The sequence below is a fragment of the Pollicipes pollicipes genome, unplaced genomic scaffold (assembly GCF_011947565.3).
Source record: "Pollicipes pollicipes isolate AB1234 unplaced genomic scaffold, Ppol_2.1 Scaffold_4002;HRSCAF=4701_pilon_pilon_pilon, whole genome shotgun sequence".
NCBI classification, from domain to species: domain Eukaryota; kingdom Metazoa; phylum Arthropoda; class Thecostraca; order Pollicipedomorpha; family Pollicipedidae; genus Pollicipes; species Pollicipes pollicipes.
Window position 1 is genome coordinate 23,971,145 of NW_023596420.1, and position 16,259 is coordinate 23,987,403.

General features: G+C 49.0%; 1 protein-coding gene across 1 annotated transcript in view; it reads left to right on the forward strand.

Moving 5' to 3' along the window:
- Nucleotides 1-16,259, forward strand: part of LOC119094260 (uncharacterized) — a 130,366-nt gene that overhangs the window by 75,439 nt on the left and 38,668 nt on the right. Inside the window, exons 9-10 of the mRNA XM_037217335.1 lie at nt 7,155-7,285; nt 8,079-8,238. Of these exons, the coding sequence (XP_037073230.1) occupies nt 7,155-7,285; nt 8,079-8,238 (291 nt within the window). The remainder of the gene's footprint in view (nt 1-7,154; nt 7,286-8,078; nt 8,239-16,259) is intronic.

Here is a 16,259-nt window from a genome sequence, read left to right on the forward strand (position 1 = left end):
CTGCATCTATCGGAACAACGGTTTTTTAATTTCTCGTGACTTCTGGTGACCTCAAATTGACCCAAGGTCAAACATTTTACGTGCATTTTTCATAACTTGGTGAGACTTTCAAAACGTTATCTTTTTCTCAAACGGCGTCTGGAGATTGGAGATCCCAGGGAGTAGTCAACTTCCTTTCGCCCACCCCCTGCCCCCTCCCTCCCTCCCTGGCTGGGCGCGATTGTCTCAGACTTTCGGCTGGGTGCGGGATAACAGCCCGGAGAAATACGCTCGCGTTGCAGAACTGTCCATGTAGGAAGTGTTCGGATGGATCAATAAAACCGAACTTCAACAATTTGCAGTGAATGGCTCAAATGTGTAGGAAGTTAAAGGAAAGTTTTAGGCATTTTAAAAGTGTCTGAAAGAATGTCTCCAGATCACCACCCATTCTAGTCGACGTGGATTCTGCGGAAAACAGCGCAGGGACTGCAATACAGGAAAGAACCTCCACGGTAATAGGCGTGAGGTGGGTCCAAGCGTGAGCAGCTGATCGGCGGGACGTGCTGCTCTGGTGCAGCTCGTGCTCGTGCCTGGCGTCGGTCCGGGGGACGGGCTGCCGTGCGGCAGTGCCGGCGGCCGGCTTAGCCAATCGATGGCTCGCACTGCACGGCGCCGCGCGCCAGTCCGGTCACGCGTCGGGCGGGCGGCGCCCATCCCGGCAGCGGCGGACACCGCTGATTCCAGTCCGCCATCTATAAACGCTGTGATTACGGGGAGCTGCCGGCTCAGGCGACCGAACAATACATCAAGTGTGATGCAGGGGATGTGGGCCGCCACCAGTGAATGGGGTACCGAAGATGAGATGGAGGCGCCGATAGTGGGTTGGAGATGACACGCAGCGATGCGTGGTTTGCGATCACGACGGTCACTGGTGGTGGCAATCTCTGTCAGAGAGGCAGGACAGGCTAGTGAACATGCGGATATGCGGCTAGTCAAGGGCGTCAAGGGCGGCGGCGTCAGTCAAGGGCAGCGCTACGGGAGGGGGCAGGCAAAATATGCGTTTGCACTTTCCCCCGAATTCCCGCCACCATCAAAACTGTCTGACTGGTTCTGACTAACTGTCTTTAAGTTCAGTTTGCACAAGAATGTAGGCCCTGTGCCGTAGCATTCTGCGGCGCGAGGTTGTAAAATCCTCCGTATTCCTGTCTGGCGAAAAGGTTGAGCCAAAATTGTTTGTTGACCTAGGCAGCACAGCTTGCGTGGTACGTACAGGGTCACACAACAAGCTATATTTAAACAGAATGCTCCACTTTTGAAGTCACTGAAGCAGGTATCATATATGGTAATGAGCCCACCTATAACTACTGGTGTACGTTTAAGTGGAAAAGGCTGCTCTAGACCACGCAATTTCTCAAAATATGTCCCTCAATACATGACTATTTGCTACGTCATCGCACCTTAGACAACATTGATTGAGAGCCGACTGACGGCTGTTATATTTTTCATCTTAAATCGTGCTCACAAATGCCTGATATGAACGACTCGACAATCACATTTTTCTTGGCCTTTCTGGCCCTTTTTTCTCTTGAAAGGGCAAAATTCGGATGACGTTATTATGGCGTTATAAATGCCGGGGTGACCTTGAAATAGCATGTGCGAAGCAGTCTGCACATTTTTGCGGGTGTTTAGCTTAGAAACTAAAGAGGTTTAGGTACTATAAAGAATAGGGCTGTGAACTGCACCATTTGATCTTGAATGTGACTTTTTTTGTCTCAAAACTCCTCACAAATGTGAAATATTCCCTTTGGCAGGTACCGCCCACAAAAAGTCAACCATGCAAACCATCCGGAACAAACTTATTCAGAAATGACGGTCTGATTACATCGATGCTGTATGATTCTCTCTTCGTGTCAAGACACACACACACACACACACACACACACACACACACACACACACACACACCACACACACACCACACACACACACACACACACACACACACACACACACACACACACACACACACACACACACACACACACACACACACACACACACACACACACACACACACACCACACACACACACCACACACACACACACACACACACACACACACACACACACACACACACACACACACACCACACACACACACACACACACACACACACACACACACACACACACACACACACACACACACACACACACACACACCACACACACACACACACACACACACACACACACACACACACACACACACACACACACACACACACACACACACACACACACACACACACACACATGCACACGCGCTACGTATGTAGGCATACAGCCGATACTGAGCGTTCTGAGGTGCACGTTTGCGCGTGTGAGTTATTTTTGCAAGAACCACAGTGAAAATATAGTAGGCAAGGGTGCCTTTGAATGCCTTCAGTCAATGGTAGCCAAAATACATTTATTGCTAAAGTAGATCTATTTTTATCTCGGAGTCTATGGATTTCTCCACTTTCTTCTCTAAAGTTGAGAGTTGGGGAGCTGGAGCCCCAGCTGAGTACGAAGCTATGTTGGGACACACAACTTTGTAGCTGTGACCATAGATGCTCGCCTAGGCGGTTAAATATTCGCCAATTTTGAGGGTCATCGGTCATTTGCGAGTGTCCCTCATTTGCTTCCATGCCTCGCTATAAGGTAGCTGTCAAATTCACTGCAGAGTTGGGTGAGTTTCCGTGCCCCCATATCCGTCCTTCATCAATGACAAAGCGATCTAGCTGCGGGTTTCATGTCAATATGAGGGCCAGCGGAGTTGTTACCATAATTGGATATCAAGGGTAAAGCGGCTGCTGCAGGGAATGACGCGAGAGCGGGAGGGCTTATGTCGCCAACAAATTGCTCGCGGCTAATGATCAGCCGGATGAAGTAAAGCATGCAAGTCTACCCGATCGTCAGCGCGGCAACGCCAAAGTCTAGAGCAAACAGATTGTGCTTATACCCCACCAACGTCAACACTCGAGGACGTAGGAAGGTGGCACATTCGAGCTTCACGTGTCGATGTTTACAAATAGTCTAAAAATGGAAAATAGGGGGCCCAAGGATGGCAAAAATCCAGTGTCAGCAAGGGCTTCCCTATTTGGTCGGAACGATTCGCTACGCAAAGACAAAGCCGCGACTCCACATATCAAAAGGGATCTCTCGTTAGTTTGGGCCCTCTGACAATGAGAAAAGGTATGACACATGACAATGAAACGGGCTATGACAAGAGACAATGCAAGGGCTCACATTGGGTCAATGCGAGGACATCATATCAGTCTGAGTGTCTCTGTAACGCTTTGCCCCTTTTTGCTAAGTGGCTTGAAAGGCCGAAATGGTGCACCAGTGCCAAATATCTGACCTCCCGTACAGGTAAGGGAAGTGGGTCGAAGCTGGGCGCGGCACGTCACGCTGAGAAATGCCTCATTTTACCTGGATGTTTTGCACCATAAAACCTCCGGAGTCGTTCACCTTTCCAAACTGTAAGAAACACACATTTTTACATTGGGCCAAGACTGCACTTTCGCAAAAGAGATTTGGAGGGAGGCTGAACAGCGCAAAGTGACGAAACCACCCAAAAGCTACACAATCAAACGTCCTTTCCCCAGATTTGGCCCGCTTTCCGTTAAAAGTCTGAAGAAGCGGGTTGAAGCCCGCCAACTGAATAGGAAATTGCACCCCCGCTATGAGCTTAAGAAACCTTTACACCGTCGGCGCACTTTGTAATGCATAATAAATCGAACTTTTGTCGTTAAGTCCCTACAAATTCGTGACACATCAGTGGTAGACTCCCAATTTTCCATAGGTATGTTCTGAATCAGCGAGACGAGAGGAATGTTTGTGTAGCACTGCGGTCCAGATCGGCCCACCACGTAACACTGAGGTCTAGATCGGCCCACCACGTAACACTGAGGTCCAGATAAGCACACCATGTAACACTGAGGTCTAGATCGGCACACCATGCAACACTGAGGCCCAAATCAGCACGCCATGTAACACTGATGTCCAGATCGGCACACCGTGTAACACTGCGGTCCAGATCGGCGCACCATGTAACACTGGGGTCTAGATCGGCATACCATGTAACACTGAGGTCCAGATCGGACTGCCATGTAACACTGGGGTCCAGATCGGCACACCATGTAACATTGAGGTCCAGATCGGACTGCCATGTAACGCTGTGGTCCAAATCGGCACACCATGCAACACTGAGGTCTAGATCAGCATACCATATAACATTGAGGTCCAGATCTGACTACCATGTAACGCTGGGGTCCAGATCAGCACACCATACATGATGCCGCGTGAGCAAACTCGCCCCACTCGGCAATGGGCAACTGTGAGCTCAGCGCTGTTCGAAGCGCATCAGGGACTGAAGAATAGGGGCTGCCGTATGCCGATCAATCGCATATCTGGCAGTTGCGGGGAAGCCGAAGGTGAAAACCAGAATATAACGACCAGCAGAGCACATAAATGCAGCTTGAGTGATGGTTTCAAGAAGATTTTCTGCTTAACTGGCTATTCGCGGGGTTACATAAATTTTGGCGCGACGAATATAAAGTGGCGATTAGAGCATCAGGAAACACCCCACCACCAACATGTGTGTGCTCGTAAACGACGAGGAGACGGCAGCTCAGCCCGCCAGCCAACTCCAATATGCTGGCAACGACCAGATCCAGAGCTGAGACGGCCAGTCAACTTTTCCTTCGGCGAAGCGTGGAATTGGTCGGCAGCCTGTTGGCCAAGGTGTTCCCGACTTGGGAGGACGGTACCAATGCACAGCGTGGATCAATGAGGGGGCCATCTTGGCGCCGAAAAGCCCCGCTGCTGGTGATGCAAACCACAAGCCTCCGGAGAGCCAGCATAGAGAGACAAGGGCTTGCAGTTCGTTGGACTCTGTCCAAGAGGAGGCTCTGAACCATCCATAGGAGCCTCTCAGCAGCCTGAAGCCAACAGGACTCCCATCATACCACTTGTGCTCAACCAAGGTGAGCTTGTCATGCCTCTATGAAACCTGGATCGCAAGCTCTGCAATGGCGACAGTTGTGAAAAGTAAGGTCAGCGGAGCAAAGGTCTATATCCACAACTGCTAATGCCATCTAACATGCCAGTCGAGTTCGAACGGGTTCGAAATACTATCAGGCAGAGCTACGCTGAAACCATGAGCAAGTGCGAAGGCCGGCCCCTGAAGATAACATGTTTCAACCTGACTGAGCTAGTATCTTACCTGGATGAGAGTCCTGTTCCTGTCCTTATCCTGTTTTTGTTTTTTATTTGGGACTTCTAGGATATTATGAAAGACGTAAACAAGATCGCTTTGGATTTATATTAAAGGCCGAAATTCTATCCTCTGTGCTTTGATATGAATGCAACTGGACGTCAAAAATAATCCCAAACGCTTTTGACCAAGGAAATGTTTAGGTTGAACTGCAGAGGAAGTTCTGTCCCACCTTTTAATGCAAATACAGCTCCATTTGTGATTGCTGGTCGCGACCGATCAGTTGAGCTGAGGCCTCTGTTGCGAATGTGGCATAGGATCGCCTGTTGCGAATGTGTCAAAGGATCCTCTATTGCGAATGTGACAAGGGATCCTCTGTTGCGAATGTGACATAGGATCGCCTGTTGCGAATGTGTCAAAGGATCCTCTGTTGCGAATGTGACATAGGATCGCCTGTTGCGAATGTATCAAAGGATCCTCTGTTACGAATGTGACATAGGATCGCCTGTTGCGGATGTGACAAAGGATCCTCTGTTGTGAATGTGACATAGGGTCGCCTGTTGCGAATGTGTCAAAGGATCCTCTATTGCGAATGTGACATAGCATCGCCTGTTGCGAATGTGTCAAAGGATCCTCTGTTGCGAATGTGACATAGGATCCTCTGTAGCTGCTGTTCCAAGGGACTCGCTGTTGTGGCGACGAACACTGATCAGCCGTCTATTTCCTTTTCTATGTGCATCGCTCTTTCTACCAGTCTGCCGGGAAAATACGCGATGTTATGAGTGTTTCCGGACAGTATTAGCCGGCTTGAGAAGTGCGGTGTCTTCTACTAGAGATTGTCTACCTTCTACCTGTGCTGTTTCTGTAAATGATTTGCACCTGGGCTAGTCTACTATTTCGTTTAAGCGTGTTTCACTATTAAAAGTATGTACAGCGACAAATATATACAACGCAGCCCGTGGCATGAAGCCAGGTACAACCTATCAAATCGCTGCTCGGTGCATGAGCTACTGCATTACCCGAGCTTCGCCCCAGCTACTTGTGTCCCAGCTACTTTATAATACAGATGAGCCTGAATCAGGCGGGCAGTACCTTTCTGACATACACAAACTGCTGATGTGGATCGCGTGGTTGCCTCTTGGAAGAACCATTTTCCCGAGCGCCGGCCCTCTGCCATAAGAGCCGGGCAGGCTGTGCGTGTTCGGCATCATTTCTCATTATCGTGCTGCACTGGCGTGCTGACATGATATATCGGCCACGCTCAAACCGGTTCCCCGTGCGCACGCCATGGATGTTGACCGACGCGCATTATACTCTCCCAAAGGCATTTTTCACATTTAGTTGTTAGAACCATGACAGACTCGGTTAGTCCAAGCACATAAATTTTGTTCCCACGTCGCTTTGGTGGAGGCATAAAGGCGTCGGCGTGATTATGTCACTAAATTGCGATCCGCTAGAAACCCGTAAGAAGATTGATCCTGGGATGAGATAACAAGGAACGACATCACACTGCTATAGACAAATTACTGTAAGCGATGAACAAGTGTGCCAGTCTGCCATTTGCTGTTTTGCACAAAGCATTGTCTTGTTTTACCATTTCACACACGGACTCCGTGTATCTATTGGGTAATTTCCACGTACCTTTTCCCGACTAGCAATGCAAGTTAATGGCTTATACCGCACCGTGACGATAGCCCCCATCGTGATATGACGGGTGTCGCATCATTACCCTGATCCATAACGTTCCCATGGAGACAGTACAGGTAGCTTCAGCCGCTTAGCAGACAGCTTCAGACGTGGCCGCGTTGCCAGCCCGGTGCCGGCCGTGTGTGGCCGGCGCCGACGCGGCGAGCTGCGAGTGCCGCCGCACCGCCCGCTGTTCCGCCCCCGCTGACGGCGGCGCTCGTGCCGCAGACGCCCCGGCGGCCAGCGTCACTCTCGGCAGCTCCCTCGACCCCGGCAAGATCAAGGAAGGTGACGGCGTCTACTTCGAGTGCAGCATCAGCGCCAACCCACCCGTCTACAAGAAAGAATGGAAACACAATGTGAGACTGATGTGCATCTGTCGCATCCTCATGCAGCTGTAATGGACACATTGTCAGGAGGATGTGCCACTTTATATCGCTGTCACATATCTGTTGATAAATGACATCAAAAGTGAGAGAATGGCTTCTTTCAGAGTTGAGTCCTGCATTATTTTAGTTACGAGTTTTGTTCCTTGTATCTTTTTTTCGTTACGAACTACGTGATACGTTCAATTATTGGCGGAGGGAACAAAATGTCATGTAACATAACCCTCAGATGCCACGTAGGTCGCTAAACAACTAAGCTGTATTTTGTATCTTGGGCTCGCTTTGAGTCCATGGTCTGTATAGTTTCGTTCCGCATGGTACTGAGGATGTGGCGTCAGGCGTCCGCATGCCCAGTCACGCTCAAAGGATGGCCGAACCATTCACAGCTCTGTCACGCTCGACGATGGGCGACGCATAAGAACAATGTATGCGACCTTTCCTTGTTTCGTAGAAGACTTTCTCGTTTGGTCAGGTACCCGCTCCATACTACGAAGGCACTGGATATGTCGGCGTTATGGCAGCGTTGTGCCGCGGCTATTGTGGGAATTATTTTTGCATTGCGAATTATGTGGATTACAAAGAAACGTACGGCACATTAATGGCATACTGAAGTGTGCTTGACGGTGTGTATACAGCAAGTAAAGTAAATATGGTGCGGGGACAACAAACCACTGTCTGCGTCTGCAACCATTGCTCACAACAATGTGTTGTGCTTGTTGAAGTGAAACAGTAACCCACAAGACCGCATGTTTCTCATCGCACGCAGAACCGCGTGCTGGAGCACAGTGTCCGCGAAGGCATCATCATCAGCAACTACAGCCTGGTGCTGCAGGACGTCCGTCGCTCCAGCTCCGGCGTCTACACCTGCATTGGCTTCAATGTGGAGGGGGATGCCGAAAGCAATCCAATCTTCCTCGACGTCAAGTGTAAGATCTCCTGCTGTGTTGATCTCGTGCGTGCATGACTCCTTCATTGACTCCACGGCAGAAAAGTAGGCCCGAATTTATTCAGTTTGAATTTGTTTACGATGTTTTCAAGATCATTTGCGTAGATCACCATCTTCCCTCCCCCCTGAATAGTTCCGTGTTTGCGCGGTTTGCGTCAGCGGGGTGCAGCCAGCGTCTAAGGATGGACCCGACACACAGTCCCAGGGAGGGGGCGTGGGAAGTCCAGAATGCCGCGCCGATCTACAAAACAAATAATGGTAGGGATAGGGGGGCGAAATATATAGGGATAGGGAATAAGGGCGAAAATGGGCTTTTCCTTAACTATCTGGGCAGGGTAGACATTATTGCCGACCCCCTCCCCCTCCTCGCTACCCATCTCTGCCTTGCAAAGGTCTGTGTCGGGTATTCAGAATGCCAACTGATCAGAGGTAATTTTCGAAAGTGGAATAATAATGCTGCTGATGATAAGAAGTGGCCTTTTAGAAGGCGGTGATTATCTGAGGGCCAGGGAGATGCTCTGGGCAGGGGAAGGGCGGCGAACCTATTCCTTTTGGGTGCCAAGCGATTGCAATAAGTGGACCATGCACTGGCTTTCGAGGTAGAGACGCAAAGAGCACCAGAAAGCACCTTGCCCCATGGCGACGTTCTCGGATAGACAAATGGACATCTGAGATATGTAGAGCGATGAAGGTCAGCTTGTGTATAAAACAAGGCGAAGCGGTCCTGGTATTGCTGTTGGTGATAGGTTAGGCTACAATGCTGTCGATGTTAGGTTGAAGTAGGTTAAAATGTTACAACCACCCGAAAAGTATGTTAGACGACGTACGATTGCTTGAGCTCAGACGCATTTTAATCATTTGAGCGTCAAGCAAGCTTGAGCACGGTAGCACAAATAGGCGGGTTCGCCCTCAATATGAAACAATCTATCTCGTATCACTTCTACGTTCAGTAATGCATTCCGCTGCTTTTTCGTATCCGCGAAGGAACATGGCGCTTACGATCATCGATGAGGCCGAAGGAATCCGTGGTGCCGCGCACACCAGTTCGACCGGCCAGCTGATGTTTAGTCCTGACCAAGACCCTAGAACAGAAGGCATGACCGTTCGGCCAAATTCCGCTGTTTCGACTGATGACGTCACAAGTGTACTCGGCACGTAATGGTCAACGGCGGATGCACGCCTACCGCAGTTTGCTTGGCTTTTTGAAAAGGTTCTAAGGCTGGAAGCCGTAAAATATTTTTGGTTAGATCATAACAAGACTATTTCTTGTCCAAACAGGCCATAATATGAGCTCCAAGGTCCATTAAAACGCTCCCAGGCGGCCTGCTAGATACCATTCGCTCGGGTGGGGGTCAATTTGACCCTCCCTGAGATCTCGGGAACTAAGAAAGCTAGAGGCACAAAATTTACAGGGTGTGTTTACCTGTACGTGAACTCAGTGATGTTAAAGTTTGAGAGTTGTAGGTCATGACCTTCAGGTTAAACAAGGTCAAACAAGGTCAAATTCCAGGTTGGTCTCTAAAGTGTCCCCAGAACCTAGGCAACTGTTTCCAAGGCAAAAGGTCACAAGCCTTTTTGAGGTCAGTGACCTTGTTTGACCTTCTCAAGGTCATGATGACTAAAATCGTACAATGACTGCTCCGAGTTTTGCATTTTAATAAGCGACAAAGATTACGCTTGGACAGTATGTTCCTAAATCAAAATGTCAACCCGGGTCATCTTAGGTCAGTGACCTGTTCTGACCTCTAAGAAGTCAGTGGAAGATGTATAATTCGGTTCTTGCTGTCAATAAATTCGAAATGAGCACTAAAAACTATCCCATACAGGGTCAATTGGGGCATTTCATTTCTTCAAAAAGTATATGCTTTTTGGCTAAGCGAGGATGCTGTGTTACAAACATATTGATGCCACAATGGGGTCAGGTCAAGGTCATTCCATAGGTTAGCGTGATAATTTGGTGCATTTATGCGACACATGATTCAAAATGTTTTCACATCCAGTTTGCTCGCGTTATGCAGCTTTAACATCAGCTGCAGTTTTTCTGGTCAGTACATGCTCAAAATGTAGGGAAGATGCTCACATCAGGTCATACGAGGTCAACATGACACGTGGTAGGCTAGTCACGTCATGCATGTTTCCGGATGGTCTCTCCCACAGGAATCCAATAAAATAACTTTTAATCTGGCATCGGGTCATGTTAGTTCCTAAAGGGATCAAAACCTGCTGTTTGTCAAAACCTTCTCTGACCTTTGAAAGGCATTCAATAGCCATGGGCAGGCTCGGGAGATTGATTTTCAACCTGCTGTGGAAATAGTTACCACTCAGCTCATGTCTTGTTTGAAATGCAAACTCCATAATTTGCAAAGCAGTAGAAGTTTCAATTTGCCAGCAATAAAGAAAACCAACTTATTTCGTAACAACTAGTACATTATTTAGTGCACAGATCACCTTTATTTATGCATGGATAACACACTCTAGCATGATTTCCTCAATACCAAGAGCAGCCACACGATGTCCTTATTTTGAACATCAACAACAATGGGGGATAGGTGAAAGACCTGGTCACGGCATCCCATTTCTATGCAGCATGCACAGTTCTTAGTATTGGTAGCTTGTGGCACAGATTCTTGTCCAAGATGATTTTGGCTGCGTCGGCATCATGGCGCACAGCAGCAACACAGTCTTCTGACAGTTCTTCTCACTGTTAGGATCTCGGACGCTCCTCTTTCCATGCCTCCCTCTTAGGCACCTGCCTCCGACAATTTCATTGCAGGCCCCTGACAGATCTAAGCAAAAAAAGTTGAGTGATCTAGTTATCATCAGCTTTCATGGGAAGAACTAGCCTTTACGATACCTTTGATATAGTTGGACTCATACAACAAGATAGTAAGCTAGACTTCAAAGTATGTGATGGAACAGCTGTAAAAATTTCATATCTGATCACTTCCATGGAAATTATTTGTCCTTCACCAGGCATATGCACCATGCATTGCTTATGTGCACCTGCATATCTAAGGAAGATGATGTGATGATGAAAAATTGATGTTCTGACAAGGGCGGCCGGGAGTCTAAGTCCGTCGGTTGTTCGCGTGCGGGTAGAGGTCTTCGGGGGTAAACGCTTGCCGGAAGAACTTCTCAACGGTTTTGAAAACGATTCTGAAATCGAGCTACATGAGTTAACATCATTTGTAGGCATGCGGTAAATGTTTGAAATTCACTAAAACACCGTGTAGTGTTAAAGTGTGAAGTTTAAAGTACGTTGTGTGGTATGTGAGATCCTTGCTGACTTTGCTTTCCCACTTCCCCATATGGCCTGTTTAATTATTGATATAGCCGGACGGGCCAATGCGACAACCGCCTTCACCTTTTGATTTGAGATGACGCATAACCGGTGACATGTGTCAACGTCAACTGGTGCCTATTTGAGCCTAAAAGCCGGATTCAAGGCCGTGTTTCGCATCGCCTTGGCGTACTTAGTTTGTGAGATAGCAGGAGGGGTCTGTAAGGTGCCAATATGACCTTTTTTGACCTGGCTTGACTGTCGAGCATCACATTCACCTTTGTTGACACACATCTGCCCAATTCAGTTGATGACATCTCATGAAATGTAGAAGCAAATATTGTTAACTTGTGAGCGCAAATGCAAGGCAAAGACTGAATCGTTTAGCACGTTAAAAGAGGACGTTTAGCACTTTCGTTCCGACCATTTGCGGCTGGGGCAGACGGTCATAAAGGAGGTGTGTCTAATGCTTTCGGTTTTCTCAATACACGCCTAAGGGGAGTTTGGCAATCATCTATGGTTAATTTTGGTTGCTAAATGTGCATTTGGGCCTTGCAACAGCTTTGATTCATTTATTTTTATCAATCCCATCGATGGCTGTGCGTGAACAAATACAGTCCTCAAAGATAAACCAATAAGCTGGCATCAATTGACGAATGTACTGGCTTAGATGTGGCGAGTAACTGCGCGAAAGACATGACCATTTTTTGGTTGCTAAGCAACGTAGAACAATCACATTTCCTTAGAGCCTGGTGCAGCCGATTGACACGACACCATATTTGTTCCTCATCTCAGTATATAGTAAGCCGACATGAATTGGTGCGTATCAACTGACCAGCCTTATCATACGTCTAATGCCGTACACTCGCAGCCCTCGGCTGGATGTAAACAAAAAAAGTCAACATTATGGCCGCCGCCATCTCTGTGTTTGCAAGTTGCTGTCAGCGCTGACAAGCGACATCCTCTAAAAGGCATTTGCTAGAGCTAACGATGCCTTCTCAATGATGTCGATGTGTTTAGTGGTGAATATTGCTTGGGGTCTACCCGATAACTTCGTTCTTCCGTACAAACCAAAGAAAATTTGGGGTCTGTGGGAATATCTCGTCAGTAGATGCGAATTGGTAGAAACGAATGACGCCAAAATTGTTGAGTTGAAATTCCCTGCCGTCCTACGTGCACACCTAAAAATCTCAATTTGACTAGACACACTCCCTTTAAAGCAAGGTCGTGCTTAGTGTAAAATGCAGTTTAATTGTGACGTAAAACAGTGTCGCCAGCTATTAATAACTTCAAGCGTTTGCCAACGCGCTTTGTTCGTGTGGCGTCCCGGGATATTGTTCCAGGGCGTTGCTGAGCTAGGCGTTCAAGATTGATATAATGATGATTAAGTAACCCCTTCCAAAAAATTGTTCCAGCAAAGGCGTGTGTTTACTATATTTTGTTCGAAAATAATTTGCAAGTTATATCCCGAGTCATGCGAACATGGTTATACGCTGTTTTTGCGTACTTTTCTCGCTCTGCTTATGTATTTTCTTGTTCTTCTCTGGCGTGCTTTTCTTGCCATTTTTTGCGTTATTTTATTGTATCCTTTTCCTGTCCCGTTTGCTTTCCATGCTTTTTAAAAGTTTTTTATGGGATTCAGTAGCGCCCATCCATCCCTTTTCCGAGGGTAATCAGTCCTCCTAACTTCAGTGTTGTTTTAAGGTTAGCTTATAGCAACTCAAAATTATGCTCAGTGAGGTCATCACAGAAGCCAAGAGGAGGCTCAAGGAGGTCAACAAGAATTATGCTCAATAAGTTCAATGTTCAATCCGGGTGCCCATGGCCATACCCGAGCGCGTGTTAACCGTTCAATCCGGGTACCCATGGCCACATCGGCGCGCGTGTTAACCGTTCAATCCGGGTGTCCATGGCCACACCCGAGCGCATGTTAACCGTTCAATCCAGGTGTCCATGGCCACACCCGAGCGCGTGTTAAACGTTCAATCCGGGTGCCCATGGCCACACCCGAGCGCGTGTTAAACGTTCAATCCGGGTGCTAGCAGGACTCTCGGAGAGCTCCGGCCTTCGTGGCTGCGGCCGCCTCGCTCCAGTACCTGGCGTTCGCCTGCGCCTAGCATTGCTGGCGCAGGTGACAAAGCTACACGCAAATATGATATGGTTACAACAGACACCATCATCGCCGTTGATTTTCGACGATTTCGGCGTCACCCATGTCTTTTACGAGCCATTGTTGGCCGGTAACGTTGGTCTGCTAGGAACATTAACACCTCATTCAACACCAACGGCTCAATTAAAATGCTGGCCGATGGATGACACCCCATCGAATGTGGCCTCCTGTCCATGCCAGTTACGCCAGCTCATCACAGACATCCGTGTATGATGCCGACCGTGGTGTCGGATGTCAGGAGCATCTGTGTTTTCTCTTCAAGAACGATCGCGCCTGCTCACCGTCCTGTTATTATATGCGCTAAAAAACTCCGATAGCGCATGCCGCAGTGGAAGGTGCGGTCGCATCCTTTTGTGCTGTGTCATTTGGACATGATATTTACGGCGGAAGAATCCTAATCCTTTCTTCAAAAATTGAACCAGGGCAGGCATCCGCCGTGTGGGTACGTCCTGGGATGGTGTTCAGAATGCGACATTTGCTCGCCGTGACGATTCTAATGACCCAGGTGGCGCCTGCAGGCCGCCGGCGCCTCACGTGTTTGTTTGCTCACGCTGTTGGGTCGCGGAAGAGCCCAACGGGGAGTTATCGACGCGAACAACCTAGCGCTTGGTGGTGGCGGACTGCTCGGCCGCCCCTCAGGGATTGCTTTATTTCGTGCCTTCCATTCCCCTCTGATTGAAACTTTGCCTTTTCCCATTTGGTGGTGGACGTTTAGATGGGGCCGGAATTAAGCATCAACCTAAAACGCGTGTAGAAATGCTTGTTTTCCCCGATTCCTCCAGATGCTTTACCATGGATGAAGCAGCATGCACCCAGGAAGGGAAAATGTAAGTTAGCTTTTTCTGGCAGATGTTTGGAGCCAAAGGATGAGGAAGTTTTTGCTATTGTTGCCGAACGCTTCTAACTGAGATGTGCTGCTTTTTCCACGGAATATTTATCAACTAAGAATGCTTCGAAGTGGGGCTGAGGTTCCCCAAGTCTTGCTACGATTTTCATGCCGACCCGCCAGTCGGGGAATCCGTTGCCACCGTTCATTAGATTTATTACGACGCATCCGCAGCAGAAGCTACAGTACATGCCAACATTTCCGAGCAGATAATAATTCTGGATTAATAGCTGTCACTTGGATTACAGGAACCGCGTTACATGGAAGCAGCTACGACCAGCCTCGGGTTCCGCTACCTTTGTGCCGGAGTTGTCTCGTCTGTAATTTCGACCCATCTGGCTGTCTTCCCCAGAATACTAATTATACCCCACCTCCAATAAACATACATTCCGGAGGCTGACAGCTGATCGACCCGGACTGTGGCCGCGGCCGGCGTGATCTGCCCCCACGTCAGCTCTGACCCGGGCGCATGTCCAGCGTGGCGTCCAGTCTGACCCGAGACGCATGTCCAGCGTGACCTCCGGCCAGTGTAACCCGGGGCAAAGGTCAGACATCACCCTCACCTAGCGAGTTTGACAAGAAACACATATCAGAAGTGGCCTTTACACCAGCGGATTGTACCCGAGACACGTGCCTGACGTGACGTCCGGCCCATATGAGGCACCCGGCCAGCGTGCCCGACACCTCTCAGGGTCTGACCGGCGCGACACGTACCGGACGTGAGCCTCCCACCAGAGTCATGATCTCTCCCACTTCGCGGCTCTGAGCCGAGAATCCTGACCGTCACCAGACTGGTCACGGTTCACTGCCGGTCCAGCGTCAACGCCACGGCTGCGGCAGAAGACGGCCCACTGAACGTGAGTCGGGAAGAGTCGGGTCGGGTCTTGATTAGCCCACCCCCGTTTAACATCGGTTCCATGCTGTCCATACACGTCTGCTGGCTGGTGAGCGGCGGGAGGTAAACCGGCGGTGTTTCGGGCGACTTCTGACCGCTCAGCGGGCATGATGTTGCCACTAAGTCAGCGGCGTTATTTCTCATTCAGCAGCTGCACATAATTTAATGTGCTTAGAATGGCGCCACATTGCACGCCGTGATAAATGTTTTAATATCCAGTAACGTGGGACAACAATGCCAGTTAAGAAGGTGCCATGAAAAATGAGGCTTTGCTTTATAGGAACCGTGGGTTGCCATGTGGCGCCCTGCGTTGTAGAATGGTCGAACACGCGGGTACGTGTAACCAAACCATATTTGGGGCGAGTTCCCGGCACCCGTACTCCGGGCGGGACAGGGGAGGGGTGCGGGCGAATTCCGTCCCCATGACGTCTTAGCAACATCTTGCCATTACCACGCACCCGGGAGCCCGCTTGAATGCGACACGCCCAGATCGGGGTGGGGGTGGGGTGGATGGAGTTGGGGTTGGGGGTGGATGGAGTTGGGGGTGGGGGCGATTGGCGCACTGAGATCTCACAAACCGAGTAAGCTAGGTACATCAAATTGGCAGGCAGGGTGAGTTCTACGTAATCTGTGTATGTGCTTTCCCATCTGTGTCAAATTGTGAGGTTCCTAGATCGTGGTCTAAGGTCAAATAATATCAACGTCGTCAAACACCAGATTGGTGTCTGAAGTGCCCCTAAGCGTCCTCATACAGTCAGCTTCAATGCTAT